The 16,616-nt window shown below is 38.2% G+C and overlaps 1 protein-coding gene across 4 annotated transcripts in view; it reads right to left on the reverse strand.

Annotated features, from left to right (window-relative positions):
- Positions 1-16,616, reverse strand: part of Spata5 (spermatogenesis associated 5) — a 164,912-nt gene that overhangs the window by 136,537 nt on the left and 11,759 nt on the right. For all 4 annotated transcript variants that reach the window (XM_041659594.1, XM_041659596.1, XM_041659593.1 and 1 more), the window contains exons 5-10: positions 14,916-15,536; positions 13,752-13,881; positions 13,309-13,365; positions 10,380-10,503; positions 7,706-7,961; positions 3,289-3,443 (exon numbers count right to left, since the gene is read on the reverse strand). In XM_041659594.1, the coding sequence (XP_041515528.1) occupies positions 3,289-3,443; positions 7,706-7,961; positions 10,380-10,503; positions 13,309-13,365; positions 13,752-13,881; positions 14,916-15,536 (1,343 nt within the window). The remainder of the gene's footprint in view (positions 1-3,288; positions 3,444-7,705; positions 7,962-10,379; positions 10,504-13,308; positions 13,366-13,751; positions 13,882-14,915; positions 15,537-16,616) is intronic.

A 16,616-nucleotide genomic window follows, 5' to 3' on the forward strand; every position in this document is an offset into this window, starting at 1 on the left:
TGACAAATTACTGTGCACACTACCAAAAGGGAAATGTAAACAAGAAACAATGTAAACCCAGCCAAAAAAATCTACAATCTGTTCTGCTTGTAAAATAAACTAGGGCAATGGAAGCACAGAACTTATGGGAATAACCAATGTTTGATTTGATTTAAGGCCCACTCCATCAGATAGATGTAACCCATATTCAACACTGCTTGGGTGACCGAGGACCAGAGACTTCACCATTCACCAACATGCTTCGCCAAGTTTTCAAATATCAAGGGATGCTTACGCACGCAAGAGAAAAGCAGGCCATCATGCACACTGGGCCCTTCGCCCCCAATGAGGGTACTCAGCAGAGAGATTTCAGACTAGGAGGCTGAGGTAAATTCTGTCTTTGTGGAACTTGGGATGAAAACAAGGCCTTGGAAAAAGCAGATAAATGCTCCACTATAAACCAGATCCCCAGAACTAGATGTATTTTAAAAAATAGTCCACCAAGAATGCTATATATATATATAAAGAAAGAACCTTCAGGAATAAAGGAAAATGAAAAGTTTTACCAGATAAGCAAAAATAACTGGATTTGCCTCGTAGAAAATGGCAATCAGCATTTTTCCAATTTGAAATGAAGGGATCTATCAATAAGATATATAGTCCCCATTATGGTAAAAACATACTAAAATTCAGATAGTGTAAACCATTAACAGTGGCATATACATCATCTTAACTCTACTATAAACCTAAAGGGCAAATGTTATTAGTAGCAACTATAGTAACTTGTAAAGACAGACAGTATATAAATAATGTGAAGTAAAATATCAGTATTACTAAAGATGCAAAGTTGTAGTTTGTATGCAGCTGCATTTATCTGTTTAAAATAATCATTGAGCTATTAGAAATCAGAGGTAAGCATAATCATAAAAAAGAAACCTGTAACAGACACAGATATCAAGAGTAAAGAATCAAAAAAATCCTCATAATACAAAGAACAAAAGAACCATAATACAGAAAACAAACAACATGGCAGCAATAAGCCCATGTCTAGTCTAGTAATAATTATTATTACTAATCATCCAGATCACGTTTATCTTCTTTTTTCTTTTTTGAACATTAGGCATCACTAGGTCATGAGGGACATTAACAAAACCCACACTTTCTTTTCCTGTGAAACTATGCACAGTAAGCCCTGAAGAATTTGATCATTAGTTGATAATGATCAAATTTGATTAGGCTCACTGATGTTTTCTAACAAAACTAAACTTACTAAAAAATGTTTTAGCCAGGCGGTGGTGGCGCACGCCTTTAATCCCAGCACTCGAGAGGCAGAGGCAAGCGGATCTCTGTGAGTTCAAGGCCAGCCTGGTCTACAAGAGCTAGTTCCAGGACAGGAACCAAAAGCTACGGAGAAACCCTGTCTCGAAAATCCAAAAAAAAAAAAAAAAAAAAAAAGTTTTATATACAACCCAACCTAGCAATTAAATTTTACTCTTGGACCAGTTGGTGGTGACACACACCTTTAATCACAGCACTCGGGAGGCAGAGGCAGGTGGAGCTCTGTGAGTTTGAGGCCAACCTGGTCTCCAAGAGCTAGTTAAAGAACAGGCTCCAAAGCTACAGAGAATCCATGTCTGGAACCCCCCCCCCCAAAAAAAATTCTTTTTTACTTTTGGTCATCTATTCAAGAGAAAGAAAAACTTACACTCATAGAATACCAGTCCACACCAGCTTCAAGCACATCAGTAAAACTGGAGGCAACCAAGATGTCATCAATAAATGCATTTGTTATAGAATATTGCTATAGTTTCTATTTTAAAACTTCCTTCAAAAACCAATGTAGTAAAGGCTTCTTTCCTAATTAAGCAACTTGGGGCAGTGGTGGAAATATTACAGGACAGAGCCTAATGAGGGTTTTAAGTCACAAGGATCTGCCTTTATGGATTGCAGTCCTTTTTCACTTTCAATTCCTAGCTTGCACAGGCAAGAAATGTCCTCTACCATGCACTCCTACCACTCTGCCTCATCACAGGTCTGAAAACAATGACACCATAAAACCTGAGGCAAGGCATGAGGAACTGGCTACATAGATCAAGTACGTAAGACACAAGCATGAGGACCTGAGTTTGGACATCCCTTGTGACATAACTTCTCCAATATGAAGGAACAAACTGAAAAATGTAACTACTTAGAGTAGTGGTTCTCACCCTTCCTAATGCTGTGACCCCTGATACAGTCCCTCATGCCTTGTGGTGACCTCCAACCATAAAATTGTATTGGTACTTCATAATTGTAATTTTGCTTTTATGAACCATCATGTAAATATCTGATATACAGGGTATATGATATGTGACCCCTGTGAAAAGGTCTTTTGAACCCCCAAGGGTCAAAGATGGAGAACTACTGATTTAGAAAAATTTCCAGGGAATTATGTTAAGTGAAAAAGCTAATTCTAAAAGGTTGTGTCTCATATAATTCCATTTATATATCCTTTTTAAAGTTAAGTGGGATGAGGACACTGTGATCATTTGAATATGATGATAAAAACACAAGTGTTTCCATCTGACAAAACCCCATATGCCTAAATACACCAAATACTCAGAGTCCAATTGACAGTGAGGAAGTTCAAGACAGAGCAGCAGAGTTTAGCAATATGCATACCCCATCTGGTTTTGCAGGATGCTATCACCAGAGAAAACTAGGCAAAGGATATACAACACAGAGCCTCTCCGAGTTATCAAAGAACTTCCCTGGTTATGTGGGGCAATTCTGTATTCTGTCAATTATGTTTTAAATAAACGCTGATTGGTCAGTAGCCAGGCAGGAAGTATAGGCGGGAAAACCAGACAGGAAGTAGAGGTGGGTCAAAGAGAACAGGAGAATCCTGGGAAGGAGGAAGCCCATTCCTCCCCAGTCCTGTCCAGACACCAAAGAAGGAAGATATGATCTGCCCCGCTGAAAAAGGTACCGAGGCCATCTGGCTAACATATACTAGAATATTGGGCTAATATAAGTTATAAGAGTTAATAAGAAGCCTGAGCTAATGGGCCAATCAGTTTATAACTTATGAACACTTCTGTGTGATTTTCTTTGGAGCTAAACAGCGATAGAACCTGGTGGGAGGACAGAAACCCCCAACAAGCAGGCCTTCATGTTACACCCTGGATTTATAACTATCTCAAGAGAACATTTAATTTTACATGTCTATTTTAAAAAGGTTAGCCTAGTTAAGTCAGTCATCTCGGAGTCTCAGTTTCCTTAAGAACAGTATTCAAACAGTAAGGGTGGCATAGGGTATAAATTACTTACATTTGGGACATCAATTGCTACCTCTCTCATAGCACTAGGTCTGATGTCATTCATTCCTTGTAAGAAATCATTGAGGGTAATTTTCACCATACCAGCCACCTTGCTATCAGGGAGATTAGGCTGTTTTCTCAGCACTCTTCGCAAGGCATACAGACCTATGAAGAGGAAAAGAACACAAAATTGATCACTTATTCCATAAATACCGACTAAGTAACAACACTACTAACCCCAAACTCTGTGGATATTATAGCATTTACAGTATTTTGTACTTAGAGGTATGTATAAAATGGAGGGAGGAATTAATGGTGATGGGGACAGAAATATAAGGAAGATAAAGCACAACTCAAGTGCTTAAGTTAGTTAGCAGGAAGATGACAAACTGAAATTATATACTAGAGAACAGGTATTTTGCAAACATAAAACGATTTACAAATAATATTTACAAAGAAAATCAAAGAATAGCACTGATATGGTGTCATTAAAACAAGTACAATAGTCGCATGCCTTTTGCTACTGCCCTTTTCCTGAATGCACTAAAACCAAGCCATGACTTTAGAGAGACTGGGAGAAGATCTAAAAGGAGGTGGAACACAAGACAGAAGATGACTTGAGAGTTAGATGCACATACATAATCTGTATGAGTGATAATTTTACGAGGGTACTGAGGGAGACTGAAGATAAAAAGAGTAAAATGCTCGCTCAAGAAAGTTTATGGTATGGAGAACAGAAAAGCTAGAAAAGAACTAAAAAGCAAAAGGCTTTGGGGTAAATTCATACCCCAAACTCTGGGTCTCAGATGTAGCAAGAATAATAAAAACCGAGAGAGAGAGACAGGGTTTAAAGCTGAAGATCAGAGAAGCAGAGCAGTAAGCCACTAGAGAGACCTCTATCAATGCTCAGACCAAAGGGGTGATCCTCAGATTGCCTACAGTGCACTGCATCTCCACCAAACCCCAGACTCTACAGTCCAGCAAATTCCTGTCTCTTCCCCTCAGTATGCTCAGCTATATCCCTTCCTGTCTTCACCTCCCTAGTTCTGGGATTAAAGTTGTGTAACTTCCAAACACTGGGATTAAAGGTGTGAGCCACCACTCCCTAGCCAGTATCGTCATCTAGTATGGCTGCTTTGCCCTCTGATCTTAGAATACAAATAAAATATCACTACACTTACAATCTATTCAATAAACACATTGAGCGCCTGTGTATCTGAATAAATAAAGCATGTCTATCTCTTCCAGCATAGCACTAATAGTAAGTAAGACAGATACATACAATAGGCCAACTACTGTGACATCTTAAGACTATCTCCCCTATTTAACTTCTGAAGAAACAGAAATCAAGAGGCAGAATGGATTGCCCTACCTCTTAGCTGATAAAGTATAAAACTACCATTTTAACCCAGAGCTTTGCAAGCTTTCTTCTAGTAAGCCATGTTATTTCCTGGTCTTTAAAATGTGGAATTTTTATTAACTCAATATTTTAGTTCAAATAAAGAAAAAGTTGGTAGAATTCAAATTTTGGTGAAAAAACATCAGAAACAGGTTCTTTCAGGCACAAAGCAGATACTCCAAAAATTTCTGCTAAAAAAAAAATAAGCAAGTATGAACATCTCATAGCTCTGGACACCATAGGTTAAGAATTTCTGAGTCATAAAAATCAGATTCAGTACTGCTATTAAACCAATTAAAGTGCCATAACAATATCAATGGAAATAAATTTTAATTTCTTCTGTTTTGTGATGCTATCTTACAAGGACCCCAGTTTGATATGGATACGTTGAAACAATGTGTAATTAACATAAATGCTAAGATAAATTCTCAGCAATATAAAGCAAATTCTTCCTTTCTCTATTAAAAAAAAAATCAACAGCCCACTCCTTGAAGAAATCAAGTTCTATTTCATAATATAATTAGGCAGTCTTAAAAGGTAAATTTATAAATCTCTATACATGGAAAACACTGCTGCTAAGCATCTTCCAACGTTCAGCATAGTTTACATAATTAATATTTTATGTTTTCCAAAAGAGGTCACTCAGGTTGTCTATGTTGTTACTTTAGAAAATTATAAAATAAGGGAATAAAAAGCTATGCAGCTGGTTAGTCAGAAAGGCCATCAGAAAGTGTCAGGATAAGACAGTCTAGGTTGTAAACAGAATGTCCATTTGAGATAAAATACTTCAAAAAGCTGCTCTTTGCTTACAAGGGTGAGCTACAAAACAAAGTCCTGGACAAGTTGTGCACAGCACATCACACTACCTCAAAAATTAACATCTGAAATAAGTTTGACCCCCAACTATCAACATTAAATATTATAACTGGTAGGAGACCAAAAAAAGATCCAGTTGTTAGGTATATACTACTGCAATATTTCCAATTTTCATATTTTTCATATTTCATATTTCAACTAAAGAGACACAGAGAAGAACTAGGCCAGAAGTTACAGCCAGTGTGGCCTAAGTACTTCACGAAAGATGCTGCCTCAGTCCTACAGACTGGGACAGCCTGGAAATCCATATTCTGTATGAGGCCACAGCAGGCTTAATAAGTAACTGGAGTATTGCTGTTATCTTCTCCCTTTCACTTATCTAACCAATGTCATGGTTGCAACAGCACCTCAATATCATCTCCTCTAAACTACTCAATTCACAAATGGAGAAGAGTAAGGCTCAAATTTGACTAAGATCACAAATGAGATTTTAAATGCAAACCTACCCAACCCTTCCTCAAAGCCTATTTACACGCTGGAGAGAAGTTCTCAGCAGCAGAACACTGGCTATTTTTCCAGAAGACAGGGGTTTGATTCCCAGCAGACACATGGCAGCTCACAACTATCTCTAACTCCAGTCCCAGGGGATATGACATCCTTTTCAGGCCTCCCTACAGGTACCAGACACATGTAATGTTTCTATTTACCAGCTCCCCCACCCAGTAGTCCTCCAATTTGGAAATTATGGCAACTTTGAGAAAATGAAAAAAAATATTTTTTCCATCAAAAGAAAGACATTCAAACATTCTCATCTATCTCATCTGAATTTATTTTCCTATATTTCTTTCTTTTCCCATACTTACATGGGGCAGGTAAAAAGAATAAAACAAGGGGCTGGAGTGGTGGCTCAGCATTTGAGCATCTGCTACAGAGGACCACAGTTTTGTTCCCAGCACACCCATCAGTTGGCTCACAACTACCTGTAACTTAGGCCCAAAGGATCACATGTCCTCTTCTGGCCTCTGAGGGTACTAGTACTTGTGCACATATGCGAAAACACACATACACAAAACTAAATATAAAATAAACCCTTTTTTGAAAAGGGTAAAGGATTAAAGAAATCTTCAAAGCATAATAAATATAAATTGGTTACACAAAAGTTTGCCTTCCATTCAAAATTAAAGCTCAACATAATGAAATTTCTCATTTAAAAACAAATTTCTTCTATTACCACAAGAATTAAACCTTTTAAAAAGCATAATATGAAACTATAAGGTGGATGTTGACATAATGCCACAGTAGAAAAAGAGAGTCTAGTATAGGAAAGAATGTGAAAACATGCCATATAGAGACCTGGGGATACATCTAAGATTACAGATATGCCTGATCCTTCAGAAAAACATAATGGACTTCTTTCAATAAATTAGTTGTTGAATCAACTATTTCTAAGTTACCTTCACTTAAGCATACTTTCCACAGTTGAAAATACTCTAAACTATTGCCCAGAAGAGCTTCAAAAGTAAGTACAGGGGCTGCAAAGACGGCCCAGTGGGGTAGAGCATGAGGACCCAAGTCTGAATCCTAAAACTCGTGTATAGCTGGATGTAGTAGTGCGTGTTTGGAATCTCAGCACTTGCAGCAGCATGACACAGAGAAAGGAGAATACTTACCAGAAACTCCAGAGCCGTCTAGCCTGGAAAAAATGAGCAGACACCTGAAGGCCTCCTTTGACCTCCTCACATGCACTATGGTATGTGTGTCCACACATCCTCCATTATGTCCTTATGATGCTCTTAAGCAGACAGTGAAGGAGTTAACTAACAGCCCTCACACATTTCAGTTAAAATGTCTCTGTAACACATTCTTGAGTTTTGCTATTATGGTTCCAACACAATCACCAGACTACTCTGTAAATAAACTGTAACTTCCTGAGTTCCAAAACAAAGGAATAACAATGTCAGCATTTCTAACACGTACATATCTTGCTATGTGTGCATGCACATACATGTTGAAGAAAATTCCAAGAGTATGTTCTACTAGAGGTAAAAATGAAAGTGTTTTTTCTTCATAGTTTTCTAAGTTATGTACATTTTTATTTAATACATACATTTTATGACTAAACAAGATAAAGCTATTTCTAATTAGAAACAACCAAATTATCAGTATATATATAAACTGTCAATACAGACTCATGAGAGACAGTCACTCTCACCTGCCTCATTACACAAAGCCTTCAAGTCTGCGCCAACATATCCATGGGCATTGTTTGCCAGCCTCAGAAGCTCCGCTTTACTGAGCAAGTGTGGCACCCTTCGGAGTAGCTTCTGGAGAATATCAAGCCGGTCCTGGGCATTAGGAACCCCGATCTCAATCTCTTTATCAAATCGTCCAGGTCTTCTGAGTGCAGCATCTAGCGCCTGAGGGCGATTTGTGGCCCCAAGAACTAATACCCGTCCTTCACTTCCTTCCTAACAAAATAAAATAAGAATGAATTACATATTTGTTTTTTAAAAAAATAGAGGTAAAAACTGACTCTGGAAAAGAATGACTAGGATAGTCTAGAGTATTAAGCATTAATCCATATACTTCCACTAACAAATTTTCAAATTTTATTTCTAATAAACTTTTATTAAACATTTATTAACTTTAGAATAGCTATTTCAAAGTTTGGTCTAAATACCTTTTATCTGATAAAGCTTTCTAGTAGTTAAGTAGTTTTTCCTCTACTTAGAAGTGAAGGTTACAACCTAAATAGTATTCATACAGAACCAGGCTAAACTAACAACTTATCTAAGAATTCTTTCTCACACATCAACTGTTTTCTTTCAGAGACCAAAATTTTTAAGAGTGTGCTGTGATATAATCTTTTTGTAGACTGTAAATATGTATTACTCTTCTTGATTAATAAAATGCTGACTGGCCGATGGCTAGGCAGAGTCTCAGGAGTCAGGAGACACCATGAGAAGCAGAGTAAGCAGGGTGGAAAGTACATACAAGAGGTAGACGAGCCTGGGGCAGTACATAGATTAATAGAAATGGGTTAATTTAAGTTATAAGAGTTAGCTAAAAAACAAATCTAAGCTATTGGTCAAGCATTTAAAATTAATATTAAGTCTTTGTGTGGTTACTTGGGAGCAGCTGCCAAGACACAGAGAAGTCGGCCTACAGGAACAGGTCTTTTCCTCTTACCATGTAAGTTGTGGGGATGGAACTCGTGTTGTCAGGCTTGGTGGCTAGTCTATACCTGCTGAGCCAGCCATCTTGCCAATCCTGGTTTTTAATTGTAATAAATTTTTTAAATTCCAGAAAATATGGAACCATAACCAATATCCCTGAATCTGAAGATGAGGTTGAGAATAGCAAATTATAAAGAACTATGATCACCATGTTTAGTAACTTTTAGATATTATCCAATGTTTTAATCAGATGATCCAAGTGTAATTTCAGAGATAAGAATTAACAGAATCTAGTGATTTTTCATAAGAAAAGAAAAAAACATTATCAATTAATACCAGCAGAAAATGTATAAACTACTATGAACTTATAAATTTAAAAGTACACATCCAGGCGCTTTAAATGTTTGCAGATTAAAATATCTGTGTCTGTCGGGTGGTGGTGGCGCACGCCTTTAATCCCAGCACTAAGGAGGCAGAGACAGGTGGATCTCTGTGAGTTTGAGGCCAGCCTGGTCTACAAGAGCTAGTTCCAGGACAGGCTCCAAAAGCTACAGAGAAACCCTGTCTCGAAAAAAAAAAAAAAATCTGTGTCACGTGGTTCTAGTCCTGTCAAAAGCAAGAACACATTCCACAAATGGCTTGTCCCAGTTGCAAAGAAAAGCCACCAAAAAAGCCCTTATGTCTAAGACTCTCCAACACTGATCCCAATACACGTTTCTTACCAAAGACCTTATATCCAAATATAATGCAGCTCTTTGTATCACAGTCATCCAGAACCAGACACCTGGCCTGCTTAAAGAAAATCTGACTGAATACAAAAATTCACATTATTTTCACATATTCATTTCCCACCAATGGGAAATAAAAATCAAACATTCCTTTTGCTTTTTACTGTACAAAAGGAAGGTGTGGGACTATGTGCTGTCTAAGATTTCTCTTGGTGCTAACATACTGTGAATCTAAGAACGTTGGCCATTTTCAATCTAATCTAAGTACATTTTTCTGGTTAACAGATGTCAAAAGTCTGAGAGAATTTTCCTCTACTCCTGTTTATATTAGTCATTTTCAGAATTAGCATATCATAGCTTTGACTAATACACAAATATAAAGCAGGCTGTAGTCACGCATTTCAGAGGCTGCGAGAAAAGAACTGAGTTTTTAAGACACGAGTTATACAGCAAGGCTCTACCTCAAGAAGAGAAAGAGACTCATGAGTTACAAGAATAACTCAGTTTTTAGGACACCTTGGGCTACACAGCAAAACATATCTCAAGGCAAAAAAAACCCCACCTCATGAACTTATTAAAATTTAGTTTATTGAGACACATCTCACTTAGCCAAGGCTGGCCTTAAAATGATCGTCCTTCCTCAGCCTCCTTAAGAACTGGGACTACAAGCATATACCATAATATCCAGGGAAACTTAATAAAATTCACTAAGATTTAATAAGGAATCTTCTTTACTGACGTGTGTCTTGGGTTTTAAATTAATATCATGTGACACACACACAAATATATCTTGGTAAATTATTTATGTAACAGAAAAACATGCCAGGCTATGTGGGTCTCTTAGTTACCAAGAAATTTACGGAAGCTAATTACTTGATTGTTAACCCAGCTTCATGCTTGATTTCCCCTCACCCTGATACACACCCAGATACATTTGGTAGGTGTTGCTACTGCATACTCTAAATGCCAGTGTTAGACTTACTGAGCCAATGCCATCCATTAATGTTAAGAGTGAGGCTACAACTCTCTTTTCCACTTCATTCTGAGCACCTTCTCTTTTAGGGCAAAGTGCATCCAGCTCATCAATAAAAATAATTGATGGGTGCCTAAAAAACAAACGCATTACATTTCAATTTTATTTATCAATATTAAAAACAAAATCACTCAAATGCTAAATGAAAAAAAACTTCAATTATTTCTACTGCAAAGTTATCAACCTCACATTTTAGCCTATCTGCCTTTCATAAAAGACCTCTGTGTGACCTGGGGAAGGGTAAGAGTAAAAGAAAAACCAGACGATTCCAAAGATTCACAGTAGTGGCAAGATGCTTCAAAGACATAGATAAAATGTCAGGAGGTACACAGCTCCAGTCACCTGTCTCTGAGCCGAAGGAGGAAAAACAGAAGAACCACCTGCAACCCCCACTTTTCAAAGGCAGACTAGTGAAAAGACACAAGCAACATGGAACAAGCCCAGAGCTTGCACAAGCCTGAAAGCCAGTTGTGGTTGTCAGGGAGACAGCATTTCTTTCAGCAGATGGGTCAGCAAAGAGAAATCCCATTTTATGTACGACACTAAGGGCAAGACTGGGGAAGATCTTGAGAAAAAACCCATTATTTGAAACTGACAGAAAGTGAAGCAAAGCCAAAGCCCTAAGAGGCAGTTATGGAAAGCCTGAGGCCAAATACTAACAAGCTGAAGCAGCTCTGCTCTGGCAATGGAGTGCACAGAGAAAGACAAGCCTGACTTGGGGGCCAAGAGTAGAACTTATATACTTATAATAACTCTGGCATGTCATACCATAGCCCTGAGCCTAAGTAGACCAACTTAGGGCACATAATGAAGCCAAGAAAGCCCTTGGTCAACACAACACAAAATGGGGGAAACTAAAAGCATTTCCTCTAAAATCAGGAGCAATACAAATGTATTTACCCTCACTACTCCTTCTCAAGACAGTACTCAGACACAGGGACAGCAGTAAGTAAGAAAAATAAGAGGGGCAGCTGGGGCTGTAACTCTGTTTACATCCATGAAGCCCTAGGATCAATCCTCAGTATCATCAAAAAGGAAAGGGAAAGTAAAAGGGAAGAGGTACAAACAAAAAGGAAAAAGTCCCAAGTATCCTTACTCCCAAATGACATAATCCTACATATAAGAACGTAGAAGCTATAGCAGGAAACTTAAGACATGGTGAGCAGGTTCAGCTAAGTACCAATACAAAATTACATGAAAACCAGTACCTTTCTATACAGTGATAACAAACTTTCCCAGAGAGAATCAGAACAACTAAACCAACTCACATCCACACACAGTGACTTGGACAAAGAAAAACAACCTAGGAAAAAAATCTAGCCAAGAAGGTGAAAAAAACTACATGAAAACTTCAAGACACTGAAAAAGATAAAGAAGGCAAGAGAATATGAAAGACCTTCCATGTTATGGATTGACAGTTAATATTATTAAAATCGTTACAAAGGTCACTAAAAGCAACCTATAGATTTCATGTACTCCCTATCAAATTCTAGTGACATTCTTCATAGAACTAGAAAAACATTCCATAGAAAATAAGACTCCATAATGGCTAGCTATAAATGTCAACTTAACACAACCTAAAATCACTCTACAATTTCAATGAGGAACTATCTAAATTGAATTGGTTCTTGGGCATGTCTATGAGGAACTCTGTCTGAAGTAAATCCATAGGAAAGACACCATTCCCTACATGCCCTGAACCGTTAAAGAGCGGAAAACTCAAGCTGAGCACAAGCAAGCAAATGTTGATACACTCATTTCTTTCTGCTCTTGACCATGGACGTGATATGACCAGCTGAGCTGAGCTGCTACTTGACTTTCCCACAATAATGGACTACAACCTAGAACTGTAAGCTAAGGGAAAAAAAAGGAAAACATGAAAATAAAAAAAAAACCCTTGCCCCATTTAGTTGCTTTCTATCTGAGTATTTTATCACAGTAACAGAAATAAAGGATAGGACAGACCTCTGTGGCACACTATCACATCCAAAGTCATAGTAAGCAGAAAGAGGAACACTGGAGCTACCAGGTTCTAATCTCAGACTACTACAGAACCACAGTGAGAAAAACAGCACGCCCGAGAGATGGCTCTCAGCAATTCAGAGCACTCGGGGAGCCTTGCAGATGAAGTGGGTTTGATTCTCAGTACCCTGGGGACTCACAACAGTCTGCAATTCCAATTCCAGGGGATCAGATGCCCTCTTCTGAGGCACTGCATGCAAGTGGTAGACAGACATACATGCAGAGAAGACGTTCACACATAAAAATAAACCAATCTTGAAAAGCAAAACAAAACAACAAAAAAACCCAGCACAGTACTGACACAAAAACAGACACAGAGACTAATGGAATAAAGGACACAGCAATACTCATACAATTTTTAACAAATATGTCTAAAACAATTGTTGGATTTAAAAAAAAAACCTGGAAAATTAAATACCCACATGTAGAATGAAGATATTTCATATACTACACCAAAACATATGCAAAGGTTTAAAAACTACTAGACCTGAATCCTGAAAATGCTATATGAAATCATGGACAAATACTTTTAAGAGTCAGTACAGACAAACACTTTCTGGAAAAGACTCTAATAGCATGGGAAATGTTACCGAGAACCAACAAAAGCAGTCTATTCTCCTGCGATGAATCTCCACCCAGCCTAAGTTTCCTTCATTGTCTTAATTCTTCTACTTTATGTCATGTAGTAACTTCTTTATCAAACTTCCAAAAACAGATAACATTTCCTGAAGTCTCCCATCAATCTCTAAGGCCATCACTATCTTTGTGTTACTCCTTAGTTTTACATAAAGTGCCACTATTTTTCACGAAACAGAGTTTCAATTATTAATTTGAAAACATCCAATATTAACAGTACCGTAGAGTGGCTTCAGCAAATATCTGGCGTAACCTAGCTTCAGTCTCACCATAGAATCTGTGAGGAATAAAAACATGTAGTGTTTTACATTTCTTAGGATTTATAAATTTTTTTTCTATAAAAAGGTGGTCTGAATTTTCAAGCATTTCTAAAATACTTAAAATTACTTTTATTTTCAAATTTTGTGCATAATATAAAGCAAATTTAGAAGCAAATATAAAATATCAGCATTTGGGGAATGAAGGCAAAAAGATCGAAAGTAAAGGTCAGGCTAAGCTACATAGGTAAGACCATGCCTCAGAAAAAGAGGGGCAAATTTAAAATACTCAAAAACAGTTTAAAGCATGGACTATCTAGGCAAAAATATAACACAACTATTTAAGAAGCCACACCTGAAATATATAAACTTAGTAGTGAACATTTACTTTAAATCATATACCTACTTGCTTATAATTTCCGGACCATTAATTACAGAAACATAAGCTCCAACCTCATTAGCAACAGCCCTAGCAATCATTGTCTTTCCAGTGCCGGGAGGACCATAGAGTAACAACCCTCTAGGTGCTGGAATTCCTACAAGAAAAAAAAAAAAACACAAAAATACACAGTGTATTCAGTATGATTATTAATTTTATTGTTAAACTGCCATACAACTTCCAATATAAGTTAGAAATGGAATCCTACCTCTCCCTACTTCCCAGAAAGATGTACTATTTATCCCAAATCCTGAGCCCAGCAATGACTTTCTCTATCTCTACAAATCACACAGTGAGGGAAGCATGAATTTTTTTTGGTGTTTTTGTTTCTTTTTTAAAACAGAGCCCTTGTCTTGTGCCATCTCATGTAGCACAGTTCAGCAATCAGAACACAACATAATTTCTTCCAAGTTGCACTCTTAATACAAAAATTACTAAAAAAAATTACACAAATCCATGAGTTCCTTTTACATACGTGAAGATTCATAAGAAAGGGGGAAAATGGGTGGCACTACATAAGAAATAGAAGCACAGAATTTGTACAACAACATGGAGAAATAGCTCTGAGTTTCCTAGCAGTGAGTTACTTCGTTAACTACTTGCTTCAAGGCAGACACACAAAGAACTAAATTTCCTAACAAGGTTAAACTGAACCATGACTATCTGCTTATTTCTCTAGACATTATGACTTATCTAGCATAACAAGATACTTTTCAGCCAGGCGATGGCGGCACACACTTTATTCCCAGCACTCAGGGAGGTAGAGGTAGGCGGATCTCTGTGAGTTTGAGGCTAGCCTGGTCTACAGAGTGAGTTCCAGGACAGTCAGCTGGAGATACAAATAGAAACCCTGTGTCAAAAAACCAAAAATAAAATAAAGGTATTTTCTGAAGATCCAGTCCACCAACATTGGGTAATATGCTAACATAGGGGACACACCTGTCACTCATACAAATCACAACTTAAAAGACCAACCATCGAGAAAAGCCGTTCAACTATCATCTCCCAAAGACAGTACAAGAGACAACACAGAAGCTAAGGACAAGAGGATGAGGAGTTGTATCAGAGCGGGGCTAACCAACTGCCTGAGTTTGAATAGAACACGAACATAGCAAACTAAAGGTGACATACCGTAACTCTTGAAAAGTTCAGGCTGCTTGAGAGGCAGTTCAATTATTTCTCTTATTGCTTTCAGCTGACTGTTTAAGCCTCCAATCATGTCGTAAGTTACTTTGAATTGGCTGTCTTGTTCTTTTGAATTTGTACAAATTTTTTTAAGGTTGATTCTTGTTGTTGAAGAAATAAAATAAAATGTATCAGTATTGTTCTTTGCCCCTGCATTGGTAGACTTCAGTAGTTTCTCTTCACTGATAGGCCGTGTATTTCCTTCTCTGGATGAATCCAAACTCCATTTAAGTCCAAGTCCACTGCCGTCTCTGGGGCTCTGTGTAACATCCGACAAAACTTCCCCTGCTTCACTCACAGTCCTGTCATGAGCGGATTTACAGGGGGTACTCTGTGACACTGGGCTCTGAGGTTCTTTCAGATCTAACTGGCTGAGCTGGAAAGATATATCCACGTCACTGCTCTCCACGCTAGAATGTTCAGAGGCCACTCCCTGGGTGTCAGAGGCACTCTGAGGCTTTCCCAATGTAGTGCCATCTGTCCCTTTTACTTGCAAAACTTGTAACTTGCAGAGTCGTCCATAGAATGTACAGTACAGGAAGTTGCCCGGTAAAACAATCTTGCCATCTAAAAAAACAATTGATTAAATATATAGACATCAGCATAATTTTCCCATTTAACAGTTTTAACAGCAACTTACTTGCTATTAACAAACCTGGAACACTAATAAAGAAAATGTCACAAAAAACAGAGGGGATAAATTCCCCTGACACAGTATCAGATGTATAAAAAACTCATTCTTCCAAATCCTATACACCAGTAAATCTAAAATTCTAGAAATCATAGCAAAAAAGATCCATTTTTACCAACTAAGCTTAAATGGCACATTCAAACCATCACTGCAATGTTCCTCATTGGAAAATGTGCAAGCACAAAGGTCAAAAATCTCAGTTTAGTCACTTACGTGGTGTATGCAAACAAACATTCGTGTACAACACAATCACAATTTTTATAAGTTAATCTTTAAAAGTAAAGTGCTTACTGAGCAAACACATGGACCCGAGCACAGATCCCTAGCATCTTTTTTTTTCTCCTCCCACCCTTCTCCCCCTCCCCCCACTCCTTTCCCCCCCTCTCTCCAGTCCAAAGAGCAGTCAGGGTTTTCTGCCCTGTGGTAAGTCCTAGGTCCTCCCCCCTCCGTCCATATCTAGGAAGGTGAACATCCAAACTGGCTAGGCTCCCACCAAGCCATCACATTAAGCAGGATCAAAACCCCGTGCCATTGTCCTTTGCGTCTCATCAGCCCTCATTGTTCGCCATGTTCAGAGAGTCCAGTTTTATCCCATGCTTTTTCAGTCACAGTCCAGCAGATCCCTAGCATCTTTATGCACCCCTGTAATCTCAGCCCCGGAGAAGCAAACAGGAGGAAGCCTTCGGCTTGCTCATCAACTAGTCTAGCTGAACCCACCGACTTCGGGTTCAGTCAAAGACTCTAAATAAATAAAGAAGGTGGGGACTGAAACACCCAGTGTCGACCTCTGGCCTCCATGTCTACTCAAGCACACACATGCATGTACACACAAGCATGCAGTCGTGTATGGAGAAGAGAAAGTCCTGAGTGACTGACGCGTTGAGTCAGTATGTACTGAAGACGTGCACAGCTATGAGAAGGACTCCAAAGTCTCAAACCCATTTTAAATTAGCAAA

Source organism: Microtus oregoni, unplaced genomic scaffold (assembly GCF_018167655.1).
Source record: "Microtus oregoni isolate MIOR12 unplaced genomic scaffold, Mior012 000010F_ref0000083, whole genome shotgun sequence".
NCBI lineage: Eukaryota > Metazoa > Chordata > Mammalia > Rodentia > Cricetidae > Microtus > Microtus oregoni.